At 44.8% G+C, this 22,623-nt stretch overlaps 5 protein-coding genes across 5 annotated transcripts; 2 read left to right on the top strand and 3 right to left on the bottom strand.

The window, feature by feature from the left end:
* Nucleotides 1-475: 475 nt before the first annotated feature.
* Nucleotides 476-2,779, bottom strand: E1B28_006834 (uncharacterized protein; the record flags this gene model as incomplete). The annotated part of the gene is made up of 8 exons (XM_043151535.1): nucleotides 476-736; nucleotides 793-918; nucleotides 972-1,181; nucleotides 1,233-1,715; nucleotides 1,766-1,907; nucleotides 1,961-2,070; nucleotides 2,131-2,528; nucleotides 2,581-2,779. 8 exons carry the CDS (start codon nucleotides 2,777-2,779, stop codon nucleotides 476-478), a joined length of 1,929 nt encoding a protein of 642 aa, XP_043012631.1.
* Nucleotides 2,780-3,033: 254 nt separating this feature from the next.
* On the top strand, nucleotides 3,034-6,204 carry E1B28_006833 (uncharacterized protein; the record flags this gene model as incomplete). The annotated part of the gene is made up of 8 exons (XM_043151534.1): nucleotides 3,034-3,187; nucleotides 3,247-3,767; nucleotides 3,821-4,034; nucleotides 4,086-4,314; nucleotides 4,365-4,509; nucleotides 4,568-4,740; nucleotides 4,795-5,480; nucleotides 5,537-6,204. 8 exons carry the CDS (start codon nucleotides 3,034-3,036, stop codon nucleotides 6,202-6,204), a joined length of 2,790 nt encoding a protein of 929 aa, XP_043012630.1.
* Nucleotides 6,205-14,003: 7,799 nt separating this feature from the next.
* On the bottom strand, nucleotides 14,004-14,954 carry E1B28_006832 (uncharacterized protein; the record flags this gene model as incomplete). Its single annotated transcript, XM_043151533.1, has 1 exon — nucleotides 14,004-14,954. One exon carries the CDS (start codon nucleotides 14,952-14,954, stop codon nucleotides 14,004-14,006), a length of 951 nt encoding a protein of 316 aa, XP_043012629.1.
* Nucleotides 14,955-15,600: 646 nt separating this feature from the next.
* E1B28_006831 (uncharacterized protein) lies at nucleotides 15,601-18,059 on the bottom strand (the record flags this gene model as incomplete). The annotated part of the gene is made up of 11 exons (XM_043151532.1): nucleotides 15,601-15,676; nucleotides 15,727-15,896; nucleotides 15,946-16,134; nucleotides 16,189-16,362; nucleotides 16,416-16,817; nucleotides 16,873-17,013; nucleotides 17,068-17,112; nucleotides 17,164-17,438; nucleotides 17,495-17,740; nucleotides 17,799-17,867; nucleotides 17,918-18,059. 11 exons carry the CDS (start codon nucleotides 18,057-18,059, stop codon nucleotides 15,601-15,603), a joined length of 1,929 nt encoding a protein of 642 aa, XP_043012628.1.
* A 162-nt stretch (nucleotides 18,060-18,221) lies between these two features.
* Nucleotides 18,222-22,135, top strand: E1B28_006830 (uncharacterized protein; the record flags this gene model as incomplete). Its single annotated transcript, XM_043151531.1, has 5 exons — nucleotides 18,222-18,950; nucleotides 19,025-19,309; nucleotides 19,367-20,018; nucleotides 20,157-21,068; nucleotides 21,125-22,135. The coding sequence occupies 5 exons, from the start codon at nucleotides 18,222-18,224 to the stop codon at nucleotides 21,487-21,489; spliced, it is 2,943 nt and encodes a 980-aa protein (XP_043012627.1). The 3' UTR covers nucleotides 21,490-22,135.
* Nucleotides 22,136-22,623: the final 488 nt, after the last annotated feature.

The raw sequence follows: 22,623 nt of genomic DNA, 5'->3' as shown, positions 1-22,623 counted from the left end.
TCACCAAAAGTCGGCGGAAGCCGGAAAGGTACAATCTATGCCCTTTTTGGGAAAAGCCGGTGCGGCATTCAGAGTTTGGCGGCCCAGACAAGAGGCAAGCCACAAGCCGCTTGCCACTTGCAAACTTGTTGTGAATGTCATTCCTTTTGAATTAGATAGATTGCTGACTAATTTCCTGGGGGAAATCCCCACCTAAAAGTCATATCGTCTTTGTCATAAGTAACATTGTACTCGCTGACAACCCTGGGCCAAATTCCTATTTTCTCCCCTCGGATTCCTGGCTCCTGTAGTCTATTAAAACACATACATGACTTGTATTGCAAGAGATTGTAGAAATACACAAGAAATAAAAGTACACAAGAAATGCTAGTAGAAATACACAAGAAAACAATATAAAGTGGGAGTTGGGGTGAGTCGGGATAAGTAAGTGGCCAGGCAAGCACAGAGGTATCAAGGACAGCGAGACTGCTAATACTTAACGGGGCATGTACAGCTTGATGGACTGCCCAGAGTCACTAGAAGTGCCATGCTCCTCGTCACTCGGAGGATCTGGAACAAACTTATACAACTCCATCAACCTTCCCCAGTCATCGTCACTGAGTTCGGCTGCATAACGAACAAAGGCTTTGACGTGTTTACCAACATTTGCTTCCGAAAACTTCTCGTTGTCCTTCTTGAGCGAAACGAGGGGCGGGCGACCGTGTGACTTGACGTAGTATCTAAAAGCGCGTTTTATCTATAGAACACCAGGGTCAAATGATATTGGGAATACAGGGATTGAAAGGAACTTACAGCTGCACAAACCAAACCTATAAGACCGACGGGATGGCCATAGTCAATACAGGACTTGGCAATTTTGTTCATGTAGACCGTCATCATCTCGATGACAAAGTACGACTGAAACAGTCCGTTTGGTGGCTAGTGCTGTATATCAAAATGGGGATATGAGAATCAATGCACCAAATACGCACAATGTAGTTTTCGGCGCCAGGTTTGACGTTGCGGGGAGAGGGTTCTGCATAGAACGCAGGGCCATCCTCAAGCCGTTCACTCGCCCAGGTCGCATACTCCAGAATCCTTTTGTGGTTACCATCATACTCTGGTTGACTGAAGAACTCCGTGACAACCTTGATCGCTTTTGACGCGATCTCCGAACAAGTTTCATTTAACCGGTTATAGATCTGGGGTGATAGGTTAGCTCAACTTCACAGTGACATGGACAGGGAGCTTACCTGTTGGAACATGGCGTCACGGTCTAGTGAACAGATATGATTGGTTTCTGGGCAAGTCTTCGTGATGACCTCCTGAATGGTATTGAGGAGGATGTCATCTCGACGGAAATTTGATATAGGTTGATCGGAAGCAAACATTGCATGCTTTGCCGTCGGGAGGACAAGACTGGACCAATTACTCTTCACAAAATCTGGATAGTCCTTGGCAGTTGTTCCAGCCCTCTGGCCAGCTCTCTTTCTGGGTTCTTGAGGCTGAGATGGAGCAGGATTTGGTGAATGGGCTCGAGACCCAGCAGGTGTACCTGTACGTGAGGCTGACCGAGATCCGGAACGAGGCAGCTGTTGAGGTCCTTTCTTCGGGAGAGGATTGAATTCAACTGAAGGTTGATGAGATGGCTGACGAGAGGGTTGGCGAGATGGCACAGTTGATGAATTCCGTGAGCCTGGCTGTGAGTTGACAGGTGGCGTCATGACGAAACCAAGCTGTATAAAAGGATCAACAAAAAACGAACTGAGATATGTTCAACACGTACCATGTTGTCTTCGTTTGCACCCATCTTCCACTCTCCTTCACCTGGAGGGATGTCCTCAATATCACTATCAGCAAGTCCACCACCTCGCCTCTCTTCTCGTACAAGTTGCGCTCGAAATCGCTTGGAAAGGCCTGTCCTGCCACTGTAACAGACCAATGTCAGTACTGATGACGTTGACGACAGATGTAAACCTACCTTGGTTGGCACGCCTTCCTATCGTGTGCAGCCATCTTCTTTCCCTTTTCACCCCCACTGGTACTCTTGGTACTCTTCGCTGGTCCTGCCGGTCTCATCTGCTTCGCTTTCTGAATGAACAAGACAAAGGTGAGTTGATGATTTTCAAACTTGAATGTAAAATGACTAACCGACTTTATCTCGACCTCACTGCTATCATCAGAGTCTCTCACCCCATCAATGTCAATGTACTCATGGGAGTCTGAAAATGAGTTGTGCTCATCTCGTTCTCCCACAGGTTGTTTGCTGCCGCCATACGCCTCATTCTCTGTCTCTTCAGGTACATTTGGTAAGTCATATGCCCTTGTTCTCGCTTTCAAATCCCGTATGGTCTGCTGTTCACGAAGCATCGACTTCAGCTTCTCCAGCTCCACTTCCTTCACATGTATCTCCTGCATTCTCACGAGCTTCTTCTGTAGTTGCACGCGTTTTTCGGCCTGGACTTCCTCAGAAGACCGCCTGGGATGGGGGCGATCCGGTCGTGCTGGGTCTAGATTCTTGTTTGCACGAGGTAGAGTCCTTCTTTTACCTGTTTTGGCTGATTTAATACCCAGCCTTGTGAAAAAAGACTGTGGACGTACCGTGCTCATTTTTGCTACTGGATGCTGCCTCCGGATCTCCGTCTTCGGACTGTTCAGTAGCGGGAGCAACTGGTTGAGCGCTGGTTGCAGCGGCAGCAGAACATTTTGATTGCAAACGTGAGCATGTGTTCAAGGTTTGTGAATTTTCGTCGTCACTGGCCGGCAAATTGACAGGTTTTTTCTTAGAGCAAGGGGGCATAGAAAGAGAGCAATGTGGGATGTGTGGGACGTGTGGGAGGGATGCAGGTGTGTGTTGGATTGAATTGCCGCAAATTTGCCGGTTCGCTAATTATTTGTCACTGCCAGCGCCGGCAGTCACATGCACAACCACATGTGTTCTGCAACGTGTTTTCACATAACATCCTATCCTCATATAAATTCAGATAGCGAAGAACTCTCTATTAAAAATCTAGCTCTCTCGTACCCCATCCATATTCACCAAACTGAACCCAAATGTCTGACTTTTGTTGCGCCACTTGCAACCAGGTCTTTCGATCACCTGGTGGTCTCACCCGCCATAAGAATATCAAACACCCTGCCATTTCCTTTGGACCACAGAACACTGGGGAAAGTCAACATCAGTTCAAAACACACCCACACTTTCGTGGTGCGTTTCTTCAATATCACTGATTTGTCAACTAATATAGCTTACTTCTCCTATTTCAGCTGATCCATACAATGCACATGGCATTCCTGTACCTGAAAATAAGCCCCCCAAGTCAATTACCGAACCTCCTATCCATCTTGCAGAAGCCTGGAGCCCATTCAAAAACCGTTCTACTTACGATTGGTCACATTTCTTTTATGTTGAACTCAAAGCCTCGAAGGGGAAAATCAACAAGTCTTTGGATATTCTAACAGCACAGCTTCTTGAAGTTGGGGGTAGTAATGCTCCATTCAAGGACGCACAAGCACTCTATACAGCAATTGACTCTATTCGAGAAGGAAATACTCCATGGTTGACATATCATATTAAGTATACTGGTGAGCTGCCAGATGATCCACCCCTTTGGATGACAGAAGTTTATGAGTTCTGTATCCGTGATACATTGAACGTTCTTACGGAACAACTTAAAACGGAAGTGTTTAGTGGCCAGTTCAATTACACTCCTTATCGGGAGTGGAATACTCGCAACAAGAGAGTTTATTCCAATCTGCTCTCTGGGGATTGGGTATGGGATATTGCCGTAAGTTGTATTTTATTTGTTTGTTTGTTGATATACTTATCAATTTGTCTTAGGATGAAATTTCTAAAGACCCAGACCTATTGCGCAGCACAAATGGGGCAATGCTGGTTCCTCTCGTTCTAGGAAGTGACAAAACAACAGTCTCTGTTGGTACGGGACATCAAGAATATCATCCTGCCTATATCTCGCCTGGAAATCTAACAAATATTGCAAGAAGAGCACATGGCAATAGTGTTCTTCCTTTTATGTTCTTTGCTATTCCCCGAAGTGAGCATATTATCTTGCCAGTTACGATAATTCTGATGACTCATACTACAGCAAATCAAAATGATAGAAAGTCACAATTATTTCATACTTTCTGTCGACGTCTCTATCACCACAGTTTGTTCACAGCACTAAAGGTGCTAAAACCATATATGACCACCCCGATCCTTCTGAAATGTCCTGATGGCCACTACCGTCGAGTCATATTTCAACTAGGTCCCTATATTGCTGACTATCCTGAGCAAACATACCTCTCTTGCGTTGTTCAGGGTTGGTGCCCAAGGTATATCTCTTTTCAGATTAATAGAAGGAATGTTGACACTTATCACTCAGATGTATGGCTAGACCAGATGACCTGGATGGAGTTGATGAAAATGGCAACAGAGCTTTTCCAAGAACACGTGAATACCAGCAAGCCTTTGTTAAAGGAGATAAACATAAGGTTTGGAGGGAATTCGGGCAAAGAACAGATGTGACAGTGAGTTTTGTGTAATCATTTCTATAGTATCTACAGGGTAAATTTAATACACCTCTAGCCTTTTACAGATCACTTCCCCCGTGCCGATATTCATTTACTTCTCACCCCATACCTCCTTCATCAAGTTATCAAGGGGGTATTCAAGGATCACCTTGTTTCTTGGATTTGCAGCTATATTGTCACAGCTTATGGGAAAAATGGTCTCTCAATCTTGAAGGATATTGATAGAAGGTAAGCTATTCATTCCTCTATAGATGTATGTCTAGTAATTGTACATCTCTCCAGAATATCTGCTGTCCCTGTCTTTCCAGGTATACGCCGGTTCCCTGATGGCCGTGATTTTGCCCAGTGGACAGGCGATGACTCCAAAGCATTGATGAAGGTTTATATTGCTGCTGTTGCAGGATATATTCCTCAAGAAATGGTCAAAGCACTCTCATCCTTTCTGAACCTATGTTATATTGTGCGCAAAAACGAAATTACCACACATGACCTTGACCAGTTCTACCAGAATCTTACGGAATTTCATCAGCGCAGAACTTCTTTTATAATTCATGGAACTCGTGAATCCATCTCTCTTCCCCGACAACATGCTTTAGTTCACTATGAAGAATCAATACGTCAATTTGGTTCACCAAACGGTCTCTGTTCCTCTATTACAGAGTCAAAGCACATCAAGGCAGTGAAGGAGCCCTGGCGTCGGTCAAATAGATACAATGCTCTTCATCAGATGTTGACAACTATACTTCGACTGGATAAAATGGATGCTTTGCGGAGGAAGTTTATTAAACGAGGAATGCTCACAGGTACCACCACTTCATTCACGGAGGATCTGCTCAATGTACCAGACTCAGAGGGTTCTGAGGATTCCTATTCAGACGTTGTAGAGTCTGAGGGAGATACTGACAACGATGTAGTCCCATGTGATGATGAGAGCAGTGGTGTTTCAGTCCAGTTGGCTCAGACAGCAGGTATGTTCAATAATATATTATTATTTGAATCAGACTCTCACATTACACTTCAATAGCTCGTGGATACCCTCGAACAATTGAAGCTCTTGCTCACCATATTAATCAACCTGAATTTCCTCGAGTTCTTCGACAGTTCCTTTATGACCAGCTCAATCCACACTCTGATATTTTTGGGGATAGCCTAGATGTTGAACAATGTCCCATATTCAGCCAGAAGATCACTGTGTTTCACTCTGCCGTCATTACTTGCTATGCACCAAGTGATGAATGTGGGAGCAATGGAATGTACAGAGAACGCATCCGCTCAAACCCACACTGGCACGGCAGACACCCTCGCAGAGATACAGTGTTTGTACAGGTGGACAGCTCACTCCCAGGTATTCTGGGCCTTGCTGTTGCTCGTGTGCTCCTCTTCTTCTCTTTCACCCATAATAACAAGTATTATCCATGTGCATTGGTCAACTGGTACCTTCGGCCTGATGACGAGCCTGATGAAGACACTGGGATGTGGGTTGTTGAACAGGAAGTACAAAGAGATGGCAGACCCACCTTGGCCGTTATTCATCTAGAATCAATTGCCCACTCTGCGCACCTTCTCCCTCGTTTTGGTATGGATACTCTTCCAGAAATTTTTCATCATTCAGAGTCTCTTGATGCATTTGAGTCATATTATGTTAACAAATTTGCAAACCATCGAATGTTTAGTTTTTTATCTAGCAACTGAACAATATGTACTTTACTGTATTAATAATTTATAACATCTGCAAGAAGAATTTGAACACCATGTCTTACCAACTTCATTGTCTTACCAACTTCACATCATTCAAGTTCTCTGTATAATTCCTCTCATCCAATCTTATGTGTAGCTAGTTGTATACTCAAATTGAATTATATTGCTTTTTATCACCTTTATAATTCTTTTTCTTGCTGTCCACATTATTAGAGCTTATGGCCCAGGGCTAGCAATGCCTGGACATTGTAAGATCTCACTGTGTAACTATGTAGAACATAGAACAACCAATAACATATGCATACAGAACTACCATACAGAGGTCCTTTTGGCATATCTCTATAGTAGTAAGAGACTACAGAGGGTGTTTGAAAGGCATTTGTAAGGGGAGTATTTGAAAATTCGAAGATTTTACTCTGAAAGTATCATTTTAATAATCTGGAGGCATGTTTTTTTGAAAATAAACACATATTATAGCATAGTTTGTACCTACATACATCAAAACCCTTGGTGGCAACTGAGCGGCACGACTTACACTGGAGGCATTTTGCTGTCATGTGGGAACTGTCTTGTCTATGACATGTAAGCTGTATGTGGAAATGCTTATTGTGACCAAAATGTGACTCAAACAATAAACATTGATGAAATTTAACCTAAATGAGATTACAGTTTTGTAATAAAATATATTAGTTGTTGTGGCCAATGCAGTGATCATTTGCGCAAAAGGTGCCAGAATGCTAACTCAATGTAGGGTCTTTGTTGCTTCGACGTCGATTGTGAAGTCACTAAGTCACGTGAATGGTGACCTTATGTAACATTGAATTAGCATTACAGCGGCTTTTGCACAAACAATCACTTCATTAGGAACAATAACTAATATACTTTACTACAAAACTATTATCCTATTTAGGTTAATTTTCATGAATTTTTATTGCTTGAGTCACAATTCAGTCACATCAAACCCTTCCACATACGACTTACATTACTGCCACATGACATAGACAAGACAGCGCTCACATGACAGCAAAATGCCCCCAGTGTTAGACACGCTTTTTCATTAGCGGGAGGCGTGTGAAGGTACCATGTGTCCTCCAAACTTGAGGCTGCGCCGTTATCCGGCACCGACAAGTCAACAAGTCGCAGCTTTTCGGCTTTTCGGATTTAATGATCTGAATTTGGTAAAAAAAGTGCTGAAAAGTGGCTTTTGTCTTGTCTGCCAGTAAAAAAGCCGAAAAAAGCTCAAAAAAGCCGAAAAGGCTTATGTCATTTTGCTGATGTATATGGTTTATTTGACTTATTTTCCGGATTCGACGCTCGCTACGTTCATGTCCGATCTAGACCACTGCAAGCATTCACCTCGCCGGCAGGAGCTAAACAACAGTGTACGCTGGTTCAAGGTTTCACCAATTCCGTACAGGAATTCCAAAGATGCGTAGAACATTCACTTTCTAATGTTTCTGATATTGCTAAGAACTATCTAGATGATTGTACTCTCAAGGGACCATCTTCTCGATATAATGACGAGCCTATTACCACGAACGCTCAGATACGGCGATTCATGTTCGAGTGTTCGAGTATACGGAGAACCTCGCTCTCCTTCTAGGCGCACTCATCAATGCTGGTATCACCGCTTCCGGTACTAAAGTCATTTTAGCGGCGTTCAAGCTCGAGATTGTGGGATCAATAGTCTCACTCGAAGGATGGATTCTCAAGCCCAGCCTAGTCAAGAAGATTCTCAACTGGAGAACGCCAGAAAGTGTTACAGAAGTACGACAATTCCTTGGAGTAGCAGGTGTAGGTCGACGATGGATAAAAGGCTACGCTATGATAGCTAAGCCCCTCACAATTCTCTTGCACAAGTCCGATGATCCTGCTGAATCTTTTATTTTTACAGACGAAGCCGAAGACGCCATGAACGTTCTCATAGAACGAATCACTAATGCTCCAGTACTCATCAAGATCGACTATCAAGTAGCCATTAACGTTCCCAGACGTAACTGCAAGAACGACGAAGGTCTTATTGTTGTTGGAGTAGACTTGTCATGGAAGGGAGCGGGATGGGCTGTTTACCAGATTCGAGAAAGCAAGAAACATCCGGCTATCTTTGGATCCTGTACTTTCAACGATCAAGAATAAAATTATGGGCAACCGAAGACAGAAGTTTACGGGATCTTTCGGGCGTTGAAGGAACTACGATTCAGACTTTGGGGAGTTCATTTTCGACTTGATCATGATGCTAAGTCTCTTGTACAGATGCTTAAACAACCTGACGATGTCCCTAACGCTCCTGTTCTCCAATGGGTATCCTGGATCAAGTTATTCGATTTTGAACTACACCATGTCCCGGCGGAATCTCACAAAGTCGAAGATGCATTATCCCGACGAACTCCTCATCCGGACGATCATGACAAGATGGAAACGCCAGAGGCAATCGACGAATTCATAGAAAGCTTCCTCAATGCATCAGTCGCTGCCGAATACGATGGAGATGATTATTACACTGCTAAGTCTCCCTTTTCATCGAATTTTCCTGTCATCTCCTTCGAAGAAGTTATTCTTGATGATCTGATCGCTTCTTCATCTCACAATTCCCGATTGTCCGTCTTAGACGAACCTTTTCTCTCAGACATCTACAAAATCAGAACTTCATCATATCCGATAACTGACAGTTTTTTACTAGGAGACGAATTACTTGGATTGGAATATCGGGAATACGAATCTTATGTTCAAGACTTTACTTTCCAAGTTCACGTAGGACACAAGTTTGGATTAATTGATAGAGATGGGCCGGAGTTTTGGTCACACATCAGACGATTCCTAGAAGACGGAACCTATCCAGCTGAGTGTAGAACTTATAAATCTTGCGTAGCGTTTGAAAAGAAAGCCCGTAGATTCTTCCTTCATGACAACCGGCTATGGCACCACAAAAACCGAAAGCCTAATCGATTACCTCTACTAGTTATCGAGGATCCCGACAAATGCGAGCAACTCATCGCTCAGTCCCACAATCATATCGGACATAAAGGTAGAGACATTACTTTCAAGTTACTTACTGAACGTTTTTATTGGCCCAATTTACACGATTCTATCACTTTCTTCATCCGTTCCTGCATCGAATGTCAACGTTTCATTCGCGACCTCCCTCTCATTCCTTATAACGTGTCTTGGCAAGCTCCGTTACTCCGACATTTTAATCTAGATTGCATCCACATGCCCCCCGGGAAAGGCGGTTTCAATTATATAGTCCAAGCTCTCGAACCCACGATTTTATGGTATGAAGCTCAAGCCCTCAAAGATCTCAAAGCCCGAGCAATCGCAAAGTTTATTTATCAAGAACTCATTTGCCGATTTGCGTGTATTCCGAAGATTTCTGTAGATGGCGGATCGGAATTCAAAGGTGAAGTCGAATATCTACTACGTACTCAATACAATTGTACTGTGATTATCTCTACAGCGTACCATCCGGAAGGCAATGCGACCATCGAACGTGCTCATCAGCCTCTACTTGACGCTATTTTCAAGTGTAGTGGAGATGCAAAAGGATTATGGCCGACGTTTCTACATGCGGCGCTCTTTGCGTCTCGAGTTACTGTCTCTCGTGCTACTGGATATTCACCGTACTATCTGCTATACGGTGTGCACCCCGTCTTCTCTTTCGATATCACTGAATCCACATGGCAGACACTGGATTGGGATCGGGTTCGAACACATGAGGACTTACTAGCTATTCGGATACTACAGCTTCAGCGACGATCGCCGGATTGGGAACAAGCAAATCAAGAAATCGTTCGGACGAGACAAAAATCCATCGATCAGATGCAACGGACACGAGGCTCGCACTTCGACTTCCATGATTACGAACCCGGAATGTACGTCTGGCTACGGGAATCGCACCTGGACAACCTGAAAGGCGCAAAAGGGAAGTGGACCTATGCTGGACCATATGTGATTCACGAGAAAACGGAAAACAGAGCCTACGTTTTACAAGAGCTAAGTGGTGCTATTCTTAAAGGTCCCGTAAATGCGCAACGATTACGCCTATTCTTTTTCAGGCCGAATAACCAGACACTTCGTACTGCGATCCCCGGAATTCGACAGACTCTTACCATGCGAGCAAATATCCCTCAATTCTCGAAATCTGTGGCCTTAACTACTGACTGTCAAGCCCGCACTTTATCCTTGACGTCTTCTCGTCATTACTCACTCGTTTTGCTTCCTTGAGATTCTTTTGCTTCGTACTCACTTCCAAAAATTTACCTTTTAAACTTTCGATTGGTCTTTCAGTAACCGTTCCTTCCCTCCTTTTACTTCCATGACTACCTCTGTACCCTGTTACTTCTGCAATTCCCCTATTGCTCACGCTTTTACTGCTTGTCCAGCTAGACCTTCACCCAGATCCTCCCTTCCTACCAACTCATTCAATCTCCCTCCACTCTGTGACTATACGTTCCTCTCCAGAAATTTGGTATTGTTAATGCGCCCCAATTATTCCTCTCTCGATCGATTCGCCATTCACTTTCCGATTCCCGGTCCTTTTGAACTAAAGCCCATATATTCTGTTAAATTTCTTGGTCTCAATCATTTCACATACGACGCCGATTCCTGTCCACTCAATGAGTTCGCTGATGGTCTTTCTTATACTGAACAGAACCTTATATCCTGGTGCGAGAGCGGGAGTTATCCGGACTTCGTCGGATTTCCTTACCACGGCGACGCTAAGCTTCCATTTTCTTTTCCTTATGTTTATCGTGACCTTCAAGCTAAATCAGTTCTTTTTGATACAGATACTCCCTTTCTCCCTATAACGAAAACCGTCTATCGCCGCGACTGCTACCTTACATGGTCCGAGATTGTTGAATACATTCGACTCAAAGCCGTTCCCCTCCGCTATGTGTATTATCGAACTCCTACTATGTCCGAGGATTCTTTTGCCACCCTATGTTCCGAATTCGACATTCTTGAAGACAGCCTTTTTCACTTACCATCTGGTATTGAAGTTTGTCGTTACGGCGCAGCGGCTACGTTCAAAGACGCCGCCGAAAACATTTACTACGAACCTGATATGCGAGACTGTTGGGAAGATTTTTCGCCGAAAGAGTTGTGGGATCTAGTAGAAAAGAAGACTAAAAAATGGTTTGCCGATGGAATCGTATTCGCTGAGTATTACTTGCATTTCCCGCCACGCTCGTTGACTGAAGAGATGGAGTTGATCGCTACTCTCGGAGAGTCCGAGGACGAACTCTAAATTTTGCGTCACTGTGGTAGGGTCCTGCAGGTCCCTGGTAGAATCATTCATCCCGATGAGTTTCTTGTTCACTTTGTTTTCTTGATGATCTTCTACTTGCGAACCTAAACAAAATTAAAACTTACTTATTTTCCTTTTCGAACGCAGAAGCACTTTTATTACAGCGTGAATCGCTTGCCGTTGTATTTTTATGAATTCGTACCTTACGGTGAGCCTCCGATTCCTGTTGTTTCCTTTCCTTTTCCCTTCCTACAAGTCTGCTCCCGCAAGGCCTCGTCCACCTGGCGGTAAAATTGCTTTATGCCGCGTTGGGACCTCATCCACCCCAAAGCGAAGTCTTAGTAGCGTCGACTGAGGCGGAACTGGTTCGGGAATGCCGTGGGTCAGAGGTCTAGCCTCCCTGTTATCTTATCAAGGAACCAAGTAGATAGTCCTTTTTAGAACTAGCTTTTTTTACTTACTTCTTTTACTCGCACGCTCGGACCCAGAGTCCGTTCATATAAACTGTCAATGCTGTACCAAATAATTAACTTTTTCTTTCTGCCTTTTTCCCCCTTCCTCTGAGCCAAAACCGAGCCCTGAATCTCTCCACTAAATCCCGAGCAAGAGCGAACATTAACAACATATATTTGAGCAAGATACGAGAATCAGCTACTTACGCTAAGTGTCAACGTCTTTGTTCTACACGAGTTCTCTAGATACATCACGTTCCTGCGGCGTCGTGGTCTTTTACGTTGTATCGTACTTCGAATATTTCGTAGTACTCTTCTTTTTTTTTATCTACTGTTACTTTGTCAGCCATCCAACCGGATCGACCTCAACCGTTTACCTGTCGACTAGACATTCCTGCCGCACCGTATCTACATTTTCAATGATTTCAATTAATTCAGCTGCGCGTGCAACATCTTCATAAGATGAGATCTCTGGGTTGAGTTTCTCATGCCATAATCCCTTTTGGATTTTCCTAGTTAGTCCAGACCAGAGCTTGTGCACTTTTTCCCGCTCATCAATCAGTCCAACTGTATTGAATAAGTCATTCAGTTCCGCGAGATAATCACGAACAAGCTTTTCATTCTGAAAGGCTCTTTTTAATTTCCAGCGCTGGTCCAGCCGATAAGTAAGAGGGAAACAATAATTGTACAGTTCCGTGAAGAATCTTTGTACACGCCAGTCAAATGGTGAATTAGCTACCACACTCAAATAAAACTGATATGCCTTCCCAGTCAGATACTTTGAAATTCTGAAAACCCGACGGTTGTGTGGCACTCGTCCATCACGCAGGTAGGCCATGGCTTCAGTCACCACGAAATTGGGACCAAAATGTCCATATACTGATCAATACCGTCAGCCATCATTAGTGCCTCTCAAATTGACGTTACCTGGTATGGACCTGAAATTCAAGTTCAAATCTAATATAACCTTTCATTCTGAGAGTGAATAGTCAGGTTGACCAAACTGAGCAGCGGAGTGAAGTGTGATGATGTCGGACCAGCCATCGCCAGATGGGCTGAGATGACAAGATGTTGTATTATCATCAGATACTCGCCAGTCTGGGTTGGCTTGGGCTACCATATTTAGAAATTAATATAATATTTGATATAATCATTTCAGTTCTCACTCGTGCAGTCTGATTCCAATAGAAGATATTATATTATATTATATCAAGAACAGTACAAATATACACACATAAGGAATAACAAACAATCAAGAAATATGAACTATGAACGGACCCGGCACGCAACTACGGCGACTCATTATCACTACTTGACCCAATCTTGACCACACAGAGTGTCGCTATTGTCTTCGTTCTGCATCGAGTGTGAGTAAGTCAAGAAAAAAAAAGAGTCAAGTTCTACCCACATAAGAGGGAGAGAGGTGTGGGCAGCGGGCATACTTATATGTTGCACGTTCTTTGGTCATATTTGTTGGCATGATGCACTTCTGTGGAGAGGACCCACGTGGGATCCACAAATACCCACTCCGTCTGTAGGGCATTGGTGGAGCAAAATCAATATGGGGAACTCGGCGTACCTGCAGTTACCCTGCGCAGGATGGAACCCTGAACACGCCGAAAGCAAAGTTCAACGCAAGTTGAAAATTGAATCTTGTTAGATAATATATCAACTTAGCATTTTATTTTTCTTTGGTAACATAATAGGTAGGTCCGCTAAGTTTACCAAATATTGCGACTGATTTATGCCAGTTTCACTATCAACAACCTGGGCTGTGCTGACACTAAGCTGACTATCTCGAAAAATTTGGACAGCGTATGGGCCAAATGTGGGCTGACTATGACAAATAGCCGTAAAATCTGAATTGACATGACTCTGTAACGGTATTCTGACCCTATCTGGCCATAATCTGGGCTGATGTTGACCATACACTGTCAGATATCATCAGACTGAGGCTTTGAGTTCAGACACTCATCAGAAACTGATTGCATCTTGCCCATCTATGCACAGGCTGTTGATAAGTGCCCACTCAAACTCAGGTTGGGATTTAATGGTAAATACATGGTTGTGTACTGATTATTTCTCCCAGACTAATGTTACTTTGTCATCCATATCAGGAGTTGAACAGAATCACCCCGGTTTCGTGGTGGCCCAGTAACAAATTTGATTATGGCACGGACATCTGGAGATCCGTCATATGGTTCTGGCGGGACAGGTTTCAAAAGCATCTTCTTTTTCGGGTGCTTTTTTCTCCTGTGACGGTGTCTGCGAGAATCCGACGTTGAATTGGAAGAGCTGGAATCTGAATCGGAGCTTTCCGAGTCTGAAGGACCATCGAAATCACTCTGAGAACTGCTAGATGACGACGACGAACTCGAGGATGAACTCGGTGGGTCATATTTTGCCTTGTTGTGCTTGTGATCCTTGCGACTACTTTTCCCTTTGGGTTTAGGATTCAGTAGTTTGGCTAGGTGGTTCGTCGGAGCAATCAATTCACTTGGCCTTAGCATTCTATCTGGTTCCGAGAAATTTTTTGAGTGTCCCGAGGGTTTCCCAGCCACAATAGAATTGATGTGATTTTCAACAAGATCAGAAAGGGCTTCGGAGGCTGCACGATTTTCCTTGGCATGAACTTTGGATTTTTTATGGTGAGCTTTTTCTCGGGCAACTCTAACTTCCGATTTCTTGGGGAGCACAGGAAGTTGTTCCTCACCACTCGTCAAAGAGTCTGGAACCTTCTTCCCTTTGAGTACTGACTTTGGGCTATGAACCTTTTTGAGTTTCTTAGTTTGGGCGTAATGTTCCAATTCGGCTTCCTGCTGTTGCACACTTAAGTCGTGCTCAGGTAACTTGGAAGCACCCCAGTTACGGGGGTCCACTGCCTTCCCCTTACTTCGGGTATCAGGCTCATGTTCATCTTCGGACTCGCTCGGGTCACTAGATTCACGAGTTTCAGGATCAAGGTCAGAGCCTTCATCATCCTGTTCATCATTACTATCAATCATTTTCATACGAGCATCGAACCTGGCTCGGTCGTTGTCCGACATACTTGCTTCTGTTTGACGAACAGCCGAAAGCTGCTCTTCAGTCAAGGCAAATCGGTTCTTAATTTCACTGCGCGCATGATAACGGGACGAAAGGTTTGATTCATCCATAGATCTACTCCTACGACGGGTAGGTACAGTATTCCAAGAGCGGGAATCATTATTCACACGCTCGTCGTCTGGCAGATCGCCAAGACGTTGTCCATGAGTACTAATACCCGTACCCAAGTCTTGTTCGACATGGGCCGCCTCGTGCTCAACTTGCACATCAGGAAAATCCCAAAACACGAATTGGCGCAAATTAGGGAAAATTCGCACCAATTCTCCCTAAGGAGCCGAATTTGAGACGGTTAGTTCGCTTGGCGGAATTTCGAAAATCAAACATCCCCCTTTTTTCATTATCACCAATTTGTGCTAATTCCTCCTATTTTGCATGCCTTAGTTGTTCCCTAATCGTTACAAATCTTTGTAATTTAGGTCAGATTCCCCTTAATAGTATTCTTTTGTTGTCACACTTGCAGCCAAATAATCAAAACATAAAGTATATTAACAGTGCGTTGTAGGATATGAACTAGCGATTGACCAGTAAGTTACTGAAAGAGATACCTATATACATGGACACTTCAAGGTAATTGACGACAAACTGGCCTCAAAATTCAATACTATCAATGGCGTTGGCTGGCATTGTGTTCACCATCTCAATCTCCTCTTCAGCATCTGGATTCCTAAAGATGATGGTCAGTGATATACTCCAAGAGTTGAAGAAAGTACTAACATGACAAGCTGATATAAACCATGCATCAGAATGTGATATTTGGTGGGGTTGTGCTTCTCGGAAGCGGCCATCCATTCGATGTTGCTCTTGTATGTGCGATTGAATGTATTCCCCTCAAAGTTTTGGCGACAGAATTCTCCCGATTTCCAATCACGAAGAACTGCGAAGACCTATATGCCTGTGAATGACGACACTTGACCCGAAGTCGAGGTTACTCACAGCAGTAGCAGCGAGAGCGACGAGCCCAGGAGGTAACTCAAGCTCTTGAGGGTGATCCATGATTGAGGAAGCAAAGATGTCGGGACGTTGTTCAAGTTGATGAGGATCAAACCGTTTATATAATCCCCATATGCATGCGATGATGGGCTGACTGGCATATGGCTTGCGGTTATCCACAGTTCGAGTGACCTGATGTTCGTAAATATCAGCTGTTCGATGCGATGAAATTTATTCGGCACTTACTGTGCCATCAGAGCCATCCGCCCATGTTCCTGGATAGCTGTAATTGTCTCCAGTTAGGAGAACATCCACGCGCACTCTGCAAATTTGTTTGATTCCAGTGATATCATATCCCACAATGCAGCGCTCGGCCACATCTTTTGCTTCGCCACAGATAACAGAAAATCGGTCAGTCACCTATCATTCATTTGAGATAATAGCAATGGCAGATCACAGTGTGTAAGACTCACAACTTTTCCCAATGTATCAGTGAACCCGTGGTCGGGAGACTTGATACGTTCCTTGATGAGTTGAAAGCCCTGCATTGGATGAGTATGGTTAAGGGCTCGGACGGAAGTAAGGAGAATCTTCCGTGTTTTTCTGATGACATCTACAGGGTCAGGATAGGCATCGCAGTAGACCAATTCGATCGTGGCCGACTTGATTGCGTGTTGGACAAGAGTCCGAACCTCATATGGTTGGTCGGATAGTCGGAGACTACGGCCATTTGGATGGAGAGTCAACGTCGCGCAGTCTGGCCATTCCTTTCCTTGTGGAATGTTTGCCGTTAGCTTAGACTTGGTGGTGGTGGTTGCCGTGTTAGTTTTCTTGGTGGGTTTCGAGGGGCCATGCATGTTCTTGATGACCGGAGCCTGACGTTGAATTTTAGTGACCTCGAGTCAAGTCAACAACGAACTTAATAATTACCTCATTCTCAAACTTTTCTTGGCGGGTGGACTTAGGTGTTCGTTTGTTGCTAGATGTAAGATTTTCAAACTGACGGAGGGGTTGAGATGTGGCCGAATGGTTCCTAGAATGCTTGGACAAGTGCGCATTGCCTCGCAGAACCTGTGGCCAGAGAACATGAGATTACAACTCAATAATATACGGTCATAGACTTACGTTGTTCAAGTTACGTTCACGTCGAACTTCCTGATCTCGGGCATGCTACAAACACGCTGTAAGCTGGATTAAAGGTCAAAAATCCGATTGACTTACTCGTGTGGAGTGACCATCCACCGCAGAACGTTCGTGAACAGTGTGACCTGATAACCGACTAGAGCTTGAATGAGTTGAAGCTGAACGACGGTGGTCCCTGAGAGGAGCGGTCTTGACGTAGCGCTCACACTCAGATTGGGGCTCGTGTTCGCCGAGCTCATCGTCGTGTTCCATCTCGAACTCGTACTGGTGTGGGTACTCGTGCTCGTGCTCGTGTCTTGCTGGTGGTAGAGTTTCTTCAGCGCTGTCATCGTCTTCGAAATTCAAGAATGGATCTGCGTTCTGCTGAGATCGGACCACAGGAGCCTAGAAAATTCGTTAAATGCAACACGTGGTGAAGACAGAGAAAAGGGTAAGGTACTTGCCTCTGCGGCCAGTCTCGCGTTCCTGTCCATGGGTGTAATAAGCCCCAAATCATCGTTATCAGAGCCCACTACACCCTCCTCTTCGCCTGAACCTCCTGCGAGACTTTCGTCATGCGGGACAGGTGACTTGCCAGATGTGTCGGTGCATTCGTCGTCACTATCTTGAACAACCATACGTCTGATGTTGCCTCTCGAGCTAAGACGAGGGGTCTCTGTACCATAAAAGTAAACCAGCTGAATTAGTAAAGAGTATTGTTAAGTTTGACTTACCTGCAACGTTACTAGATTCTTCCGCCGAAACTGTTTTTCGCCTTTTTCCAGTTACTGCACCAAGCCAACCTACACAACGCTTTTCAGAGTGATATAGAGCCTAGCAAGTCTGTACTTACGGTCACCAGCCCTCTTCTTGGAGGCACGGCCACCTGACGCCTCAACCTCCCGCTGAAGGGCCTCTTCCTGTTGCTTTTCTCGGGCAAGGTTTGAAGCTCGAGTCTCGGCCGCTTGCTGGTTTCGTCGAGTAGTCCTGGTCATGAAATGATAAAGACGATATAGGACAAATGAAAGAAGGTGGGATTGTAAAGAGTGTGAATGGTAGTGATGGATGAAGGAACGAAAGAAAAATTGTGTGTTTGACGATGTTGTGGCTGGCTTTTGTCGTAGCATTGCGTCGGCCGACGTCATTTTGAACTTGCAATGACCAAGTTCGAGTGCCCAGCATGCAAAACACCTGCGCTATCATATCAAGGATACCGGACGCACCTTCGTCTCAGCCAGAACCCAGCTTGTCAACAGCTATTTCATCTTCTCCACTCCTATGTTCCTTCAGATTCCTCAGATTCAGACGAGTTGACAGAACCTGAAGATAATCCCGACAATGACGTCCACCCAGTCACCTTCGAAGGCGACTACTTCGGTTCCTCGTACACACCGGAAGACTTTGGACAGAGTCAAGATGCCGAAGAAACTGTTGCAAATTGCCAGGGAAGTTTGCCGGATCTCAATCTAGATAGCGACAGCAGTGACGAGGAAGAATACAATACGGACATTGATGCAGCAGAGCAGGCAATCCTCGAAGTTTTGCCAGAGACTTCAAGGGGTGCACCTGCTTTAACGCCATATCAGGACAATGGAGATGAGCAAAGCGGAGTTGAGGAATTCTCGTCAAGTTCGATTCGAAGGCAGGCGATCGACGAAAGGTTGCGAAATGCAATCCATATCGAAAAATTCCCCTCTGCACTTGCAGGCGCACCTATACATCAACGCCGTCAGGATAACGACTTGAGATATCAGGCTGATGTCTCAGATGAAACGAACAACTTGTACGCACCTTGTTCATCGAGGCTGGAGTGGGAGTTTGTGAGATGGGCCAAACTACGTGGACCAGGAGCCACGGCCATGACAGAGCTGTTGAAAATAGACGGGGTACGTGTTGTATTCCATCCCGACATTAAATAGAATCAATTGACTAAGCGTTAAATTTCACCTGCCACTGCTAGTTCTCAGAACGACTCGGGCTCTCATTCACCACTAATAACGGCCTAAACACCCTCATAGATACTCTCCCTGACCGTCCTCGCTTCTGTCGTGAGGAAATCCTCATCGCTGGCCACTCTTTTGAGTTTTACTACCGCAATATTATCGATTGTATCAAAGCTCTTTGGGGTGACCCAGAATTTGCGCCATACCTTGTCTTCGCACCCGAGCGTCATTATCAAGATCGAGAAAAAGAGGTTAGATTGTATCATGAGATGCACACAGGGGATTGGTGGTGGGAAATACAGGTGAGTTGAGTCTTCTGTCGCATCCAGTCGACTGTCTGACAATGTGGAGCATAATAGGAAGAATTCGAGAAGAGTCACTCAGGCGCAACTATCATCCCGGTTATAATTTCATCCGACAAAACACAGGTCACACTCTTTCGAAACAAGACCGCCTATCCAGTCTACATGACAATCGGAAATTTACCGAAGTTCATACGTCGCAAACCATCACGATACGCCCAAATCCTTATTGCATATCTCCCCACAACAAAACTCACCCAAATCAAAGTTAAAGCCAGCCGGCGCCGAATCCTTGCCAATCTTTTCCATACGTGCATGTCGTTTGTCATCAATCCACTCATTCCTGCAGGGAAAGATGGCATGAATTTATCGAGTGGGGATGGTGCTGTTCGACGAGGTTTCCCTATTTTTGCAGGATTTGTTGGTGACTACCCAGAACAGCTACTAGTTACTGCTCGTAAGAACAGTGAATGCCCAGTTGGAGATGCTGAGAGGGATGAACTTGGGGATCTTGATAGTGAATGCATTCCCCGAGATATTGTACCTCTTCGACAGGCATTGCGTTCGGTCAAAAACGGGTACGATGCCTTTTACAAAGCATGTTCTGCAGCTGGGATCAAGCCAGTTCAGAACGTTTTTTGGCTTAACCTTCCCCACACAAATATCCATTTATGCATCACTCCCGATGTTCTCCACCAGCTGTTCCAAGGTGTTGTAAAACATCTTTTTTCATGGCTCAAGCTGATTTTCGGGCACGACGAAATTGACGCCCGTTGCCGGCGTTTCCCCCCCAATCATAAAATTCGACTTTTTCTGAGCGGCGTAACACATCTTTCTTGAATCACAGGTACTGAGCATGCTCAAATATGTCAGCTTATGCTCGGCATTGTTATTGACATGCGGCTCCCAAATGGACTTTCATCAGACCGTCTCATCCATGCTGTGCGTTCCGTTCTAGATTTTCTATATTTGGCTCAATACCCTGTTCACTCCACCGAGACTCTCAAAAGTCTAGACAACGTTCTCCAACGATTCCATGACAACAAGCAAATCTTCGTTGATTTGGGGATTCGACAGCATTTCAATATTCCGAAAATTCACTACTGCAAACATTACACTTCATTTATCAAGCGTCTCGGCACCACCGACAACTACAGCACAGAGTATACCGAGCGGCTCCATATTGACACCACTAAGGATGCGTATGCTGCCACAAATCGGAAAGACGAGTTTCGCCAAATGACTGTGTGGCTCGAACGAAAGGAGAAGGTAGCACAGCATGATCATTACATACAGAGAAGGCTTGAAGGCACGACAATTCCCTCCACATTTGACCTCGTCATGATGCGACACCCACCAGTCCTTGTTCCTCATCGTGAACTCCTCATGTCGAAGCATCCCTCAGTTGCCTCAGTCACTTTCAGTCGGCTGTTGTCTGCTTATGGTACCAAAGACTTTGAGTACTGCTTGACTGAGTATGTTGTGAAAGCGCAGGCACCTGATCATCATTTCACTGCAGCTTCCCTTCGGGTTGCCATTGATAGAATTGGGTTCGTCCCGTTCTACAAGGTAGCCGTCTATCATCGAATCAAGTTCACCGAACATGATCCTTATAGTACTACACGGAGTACCGAGTTTGTTGCGGATGCTATTCATGTGGAACCTGAACGAAAGGATAAATATGGACGACCTGTTCCTGGGCGATTCGATACAGTGCTCATCAAGGTGAATAGTAATAATGATTTCAGTGGGGTGAAAGGTAAGTCTACTTCCCGATTCTCTCGATTTGTTTTTTTTTTGACATTCAAGTTTTAGGCTATCGGGTTGGTCAGGTCCGATGTGTTTTCACACTACCAAAGGCTGCTCTGAAGGAATGGTTTCCGTTACCACATGTACAACCAGCAAAGTACTTGGTGTACATTGATTGGTTTACGCAGTTCAAGCATGGGCCAGAGCCAAATCACCTTATGTACAAGGTGTGTCATGCATTCCGACCTGGTGAAGACGCCCGTCTTGCCAGTGTGGTTCCTGTAGAAAATATTCATCAAAGTGTCCATCTTTACCCAAAGTTTGGGCCAGTCGCACCTCAGGAATGGAAATCAAGTAATGTACTGGACTATTGTGATACTTTTTTCCTCAACGACTTCCTTGATCGTTCTACTTATGCTACTGTGTACTAATACTCAATACTATTGGTGTTTCTTATTGTACCTGTGAGAGAAATGAAAAGGGTTACTCCAAAAAGATTCTAATTTGTACAAATTGGTCCCAATTTTTTTCTGAGGGTCTAGACAGCATCCTAATTTGAACAAATTTGTGCCAAGCAGACAAAATAGTGCAGATTATCAAGGTTAGTCAAATCCGTACAAATTTGAACCAATTAGCATTTCGGGTTTTTCCTGATGCAACGAGGGAACACCGCGGTCGTCATTACTGACAGTGTTACCGGGCGTGCGTACACCGGGTGTAGGTGCACGACTAGCAGACGGGATAGTAACGAAGGACTCACCATTACTGTCGAGCTGTCCAGAGCTCGAAGTATTGTTAACAGCGGTTGGGGCCGTTTGGGCAACACTGCCGCTTCGAAGATTATAGCGAACAGACATATTTTTCGAGAGAGCAGAGAGAAACCGTGTGCCGGAGGTGGGAGCTTCGGGTTGATCAGACCAGAGAGAAATCCAAGCCGCCGACGACGTTGAGAGAGAGAGAGAGGAGAGAGAAGCTAGTAGAGTGGTGTTGAGAGTTCAAAATATGTGGGGGCAGCGTCGTGAAACGGTGACCACACACGAGAGAGAAGAAGAGCCGCTCGAGAGAACTGAGATAACCACTAGTATTTCAAGAGAGACTAAAGTACGATGGTGAGTGACAGGTCTTTATATACGAAAAAGAAGGTAATCCGATCTAACCGAATAGGGTAACGATAAACAAATAAACAAAAATAGAAGAGAACGAGCGATTCGCTACAGCGGTCACCGTGGGAGGCGAGATTTCGATCAAGGGCAAGGACAAGACTTACGCTGACAACTAATGACTCGATCAAGTCTTAATAGTACCGTCGAGATTTTCAAATGACATACAGGAGAAAAATGTGGATTACACCAGCGCTTCGCTGGGAGTATCCGAGGAATTTGTTGGCAGTGTAGTTAGTGGCCTCTTGCGTATATTGCTTGAAGCCCAGTAGCTTTGATTCGGCGGAATTCTTCTCCTGTTCGGAAATCCACAGTGGGTCCTTGAAGCCATACCTGGTGTGGGCGCAACGTTTCCGTGATGTCTTGCCTGTCCTCGTGACATAATTGGCTTAACGCTGGCGAGCT

The sequence above is a fragment of the Marasmius oreades genome, chromosome 3, assembly GCF_018924745.1.
Source record: "Marasmius oreades isolate 03SP1 chromosome 3, whole genome shotgun sequence".
Lineage (NCBI taxonomy): Eukaryota > Fungi > Basidiomycota > Agaricomycetes > Agaricales > Marasmiaceae > Marasmius > Marasmius oreades.
The sequence above is the reverse complement of the archived record's forward strand: the minus strand, read 5'-3'. Positions and strand labels throughout refer to the sequence as shown.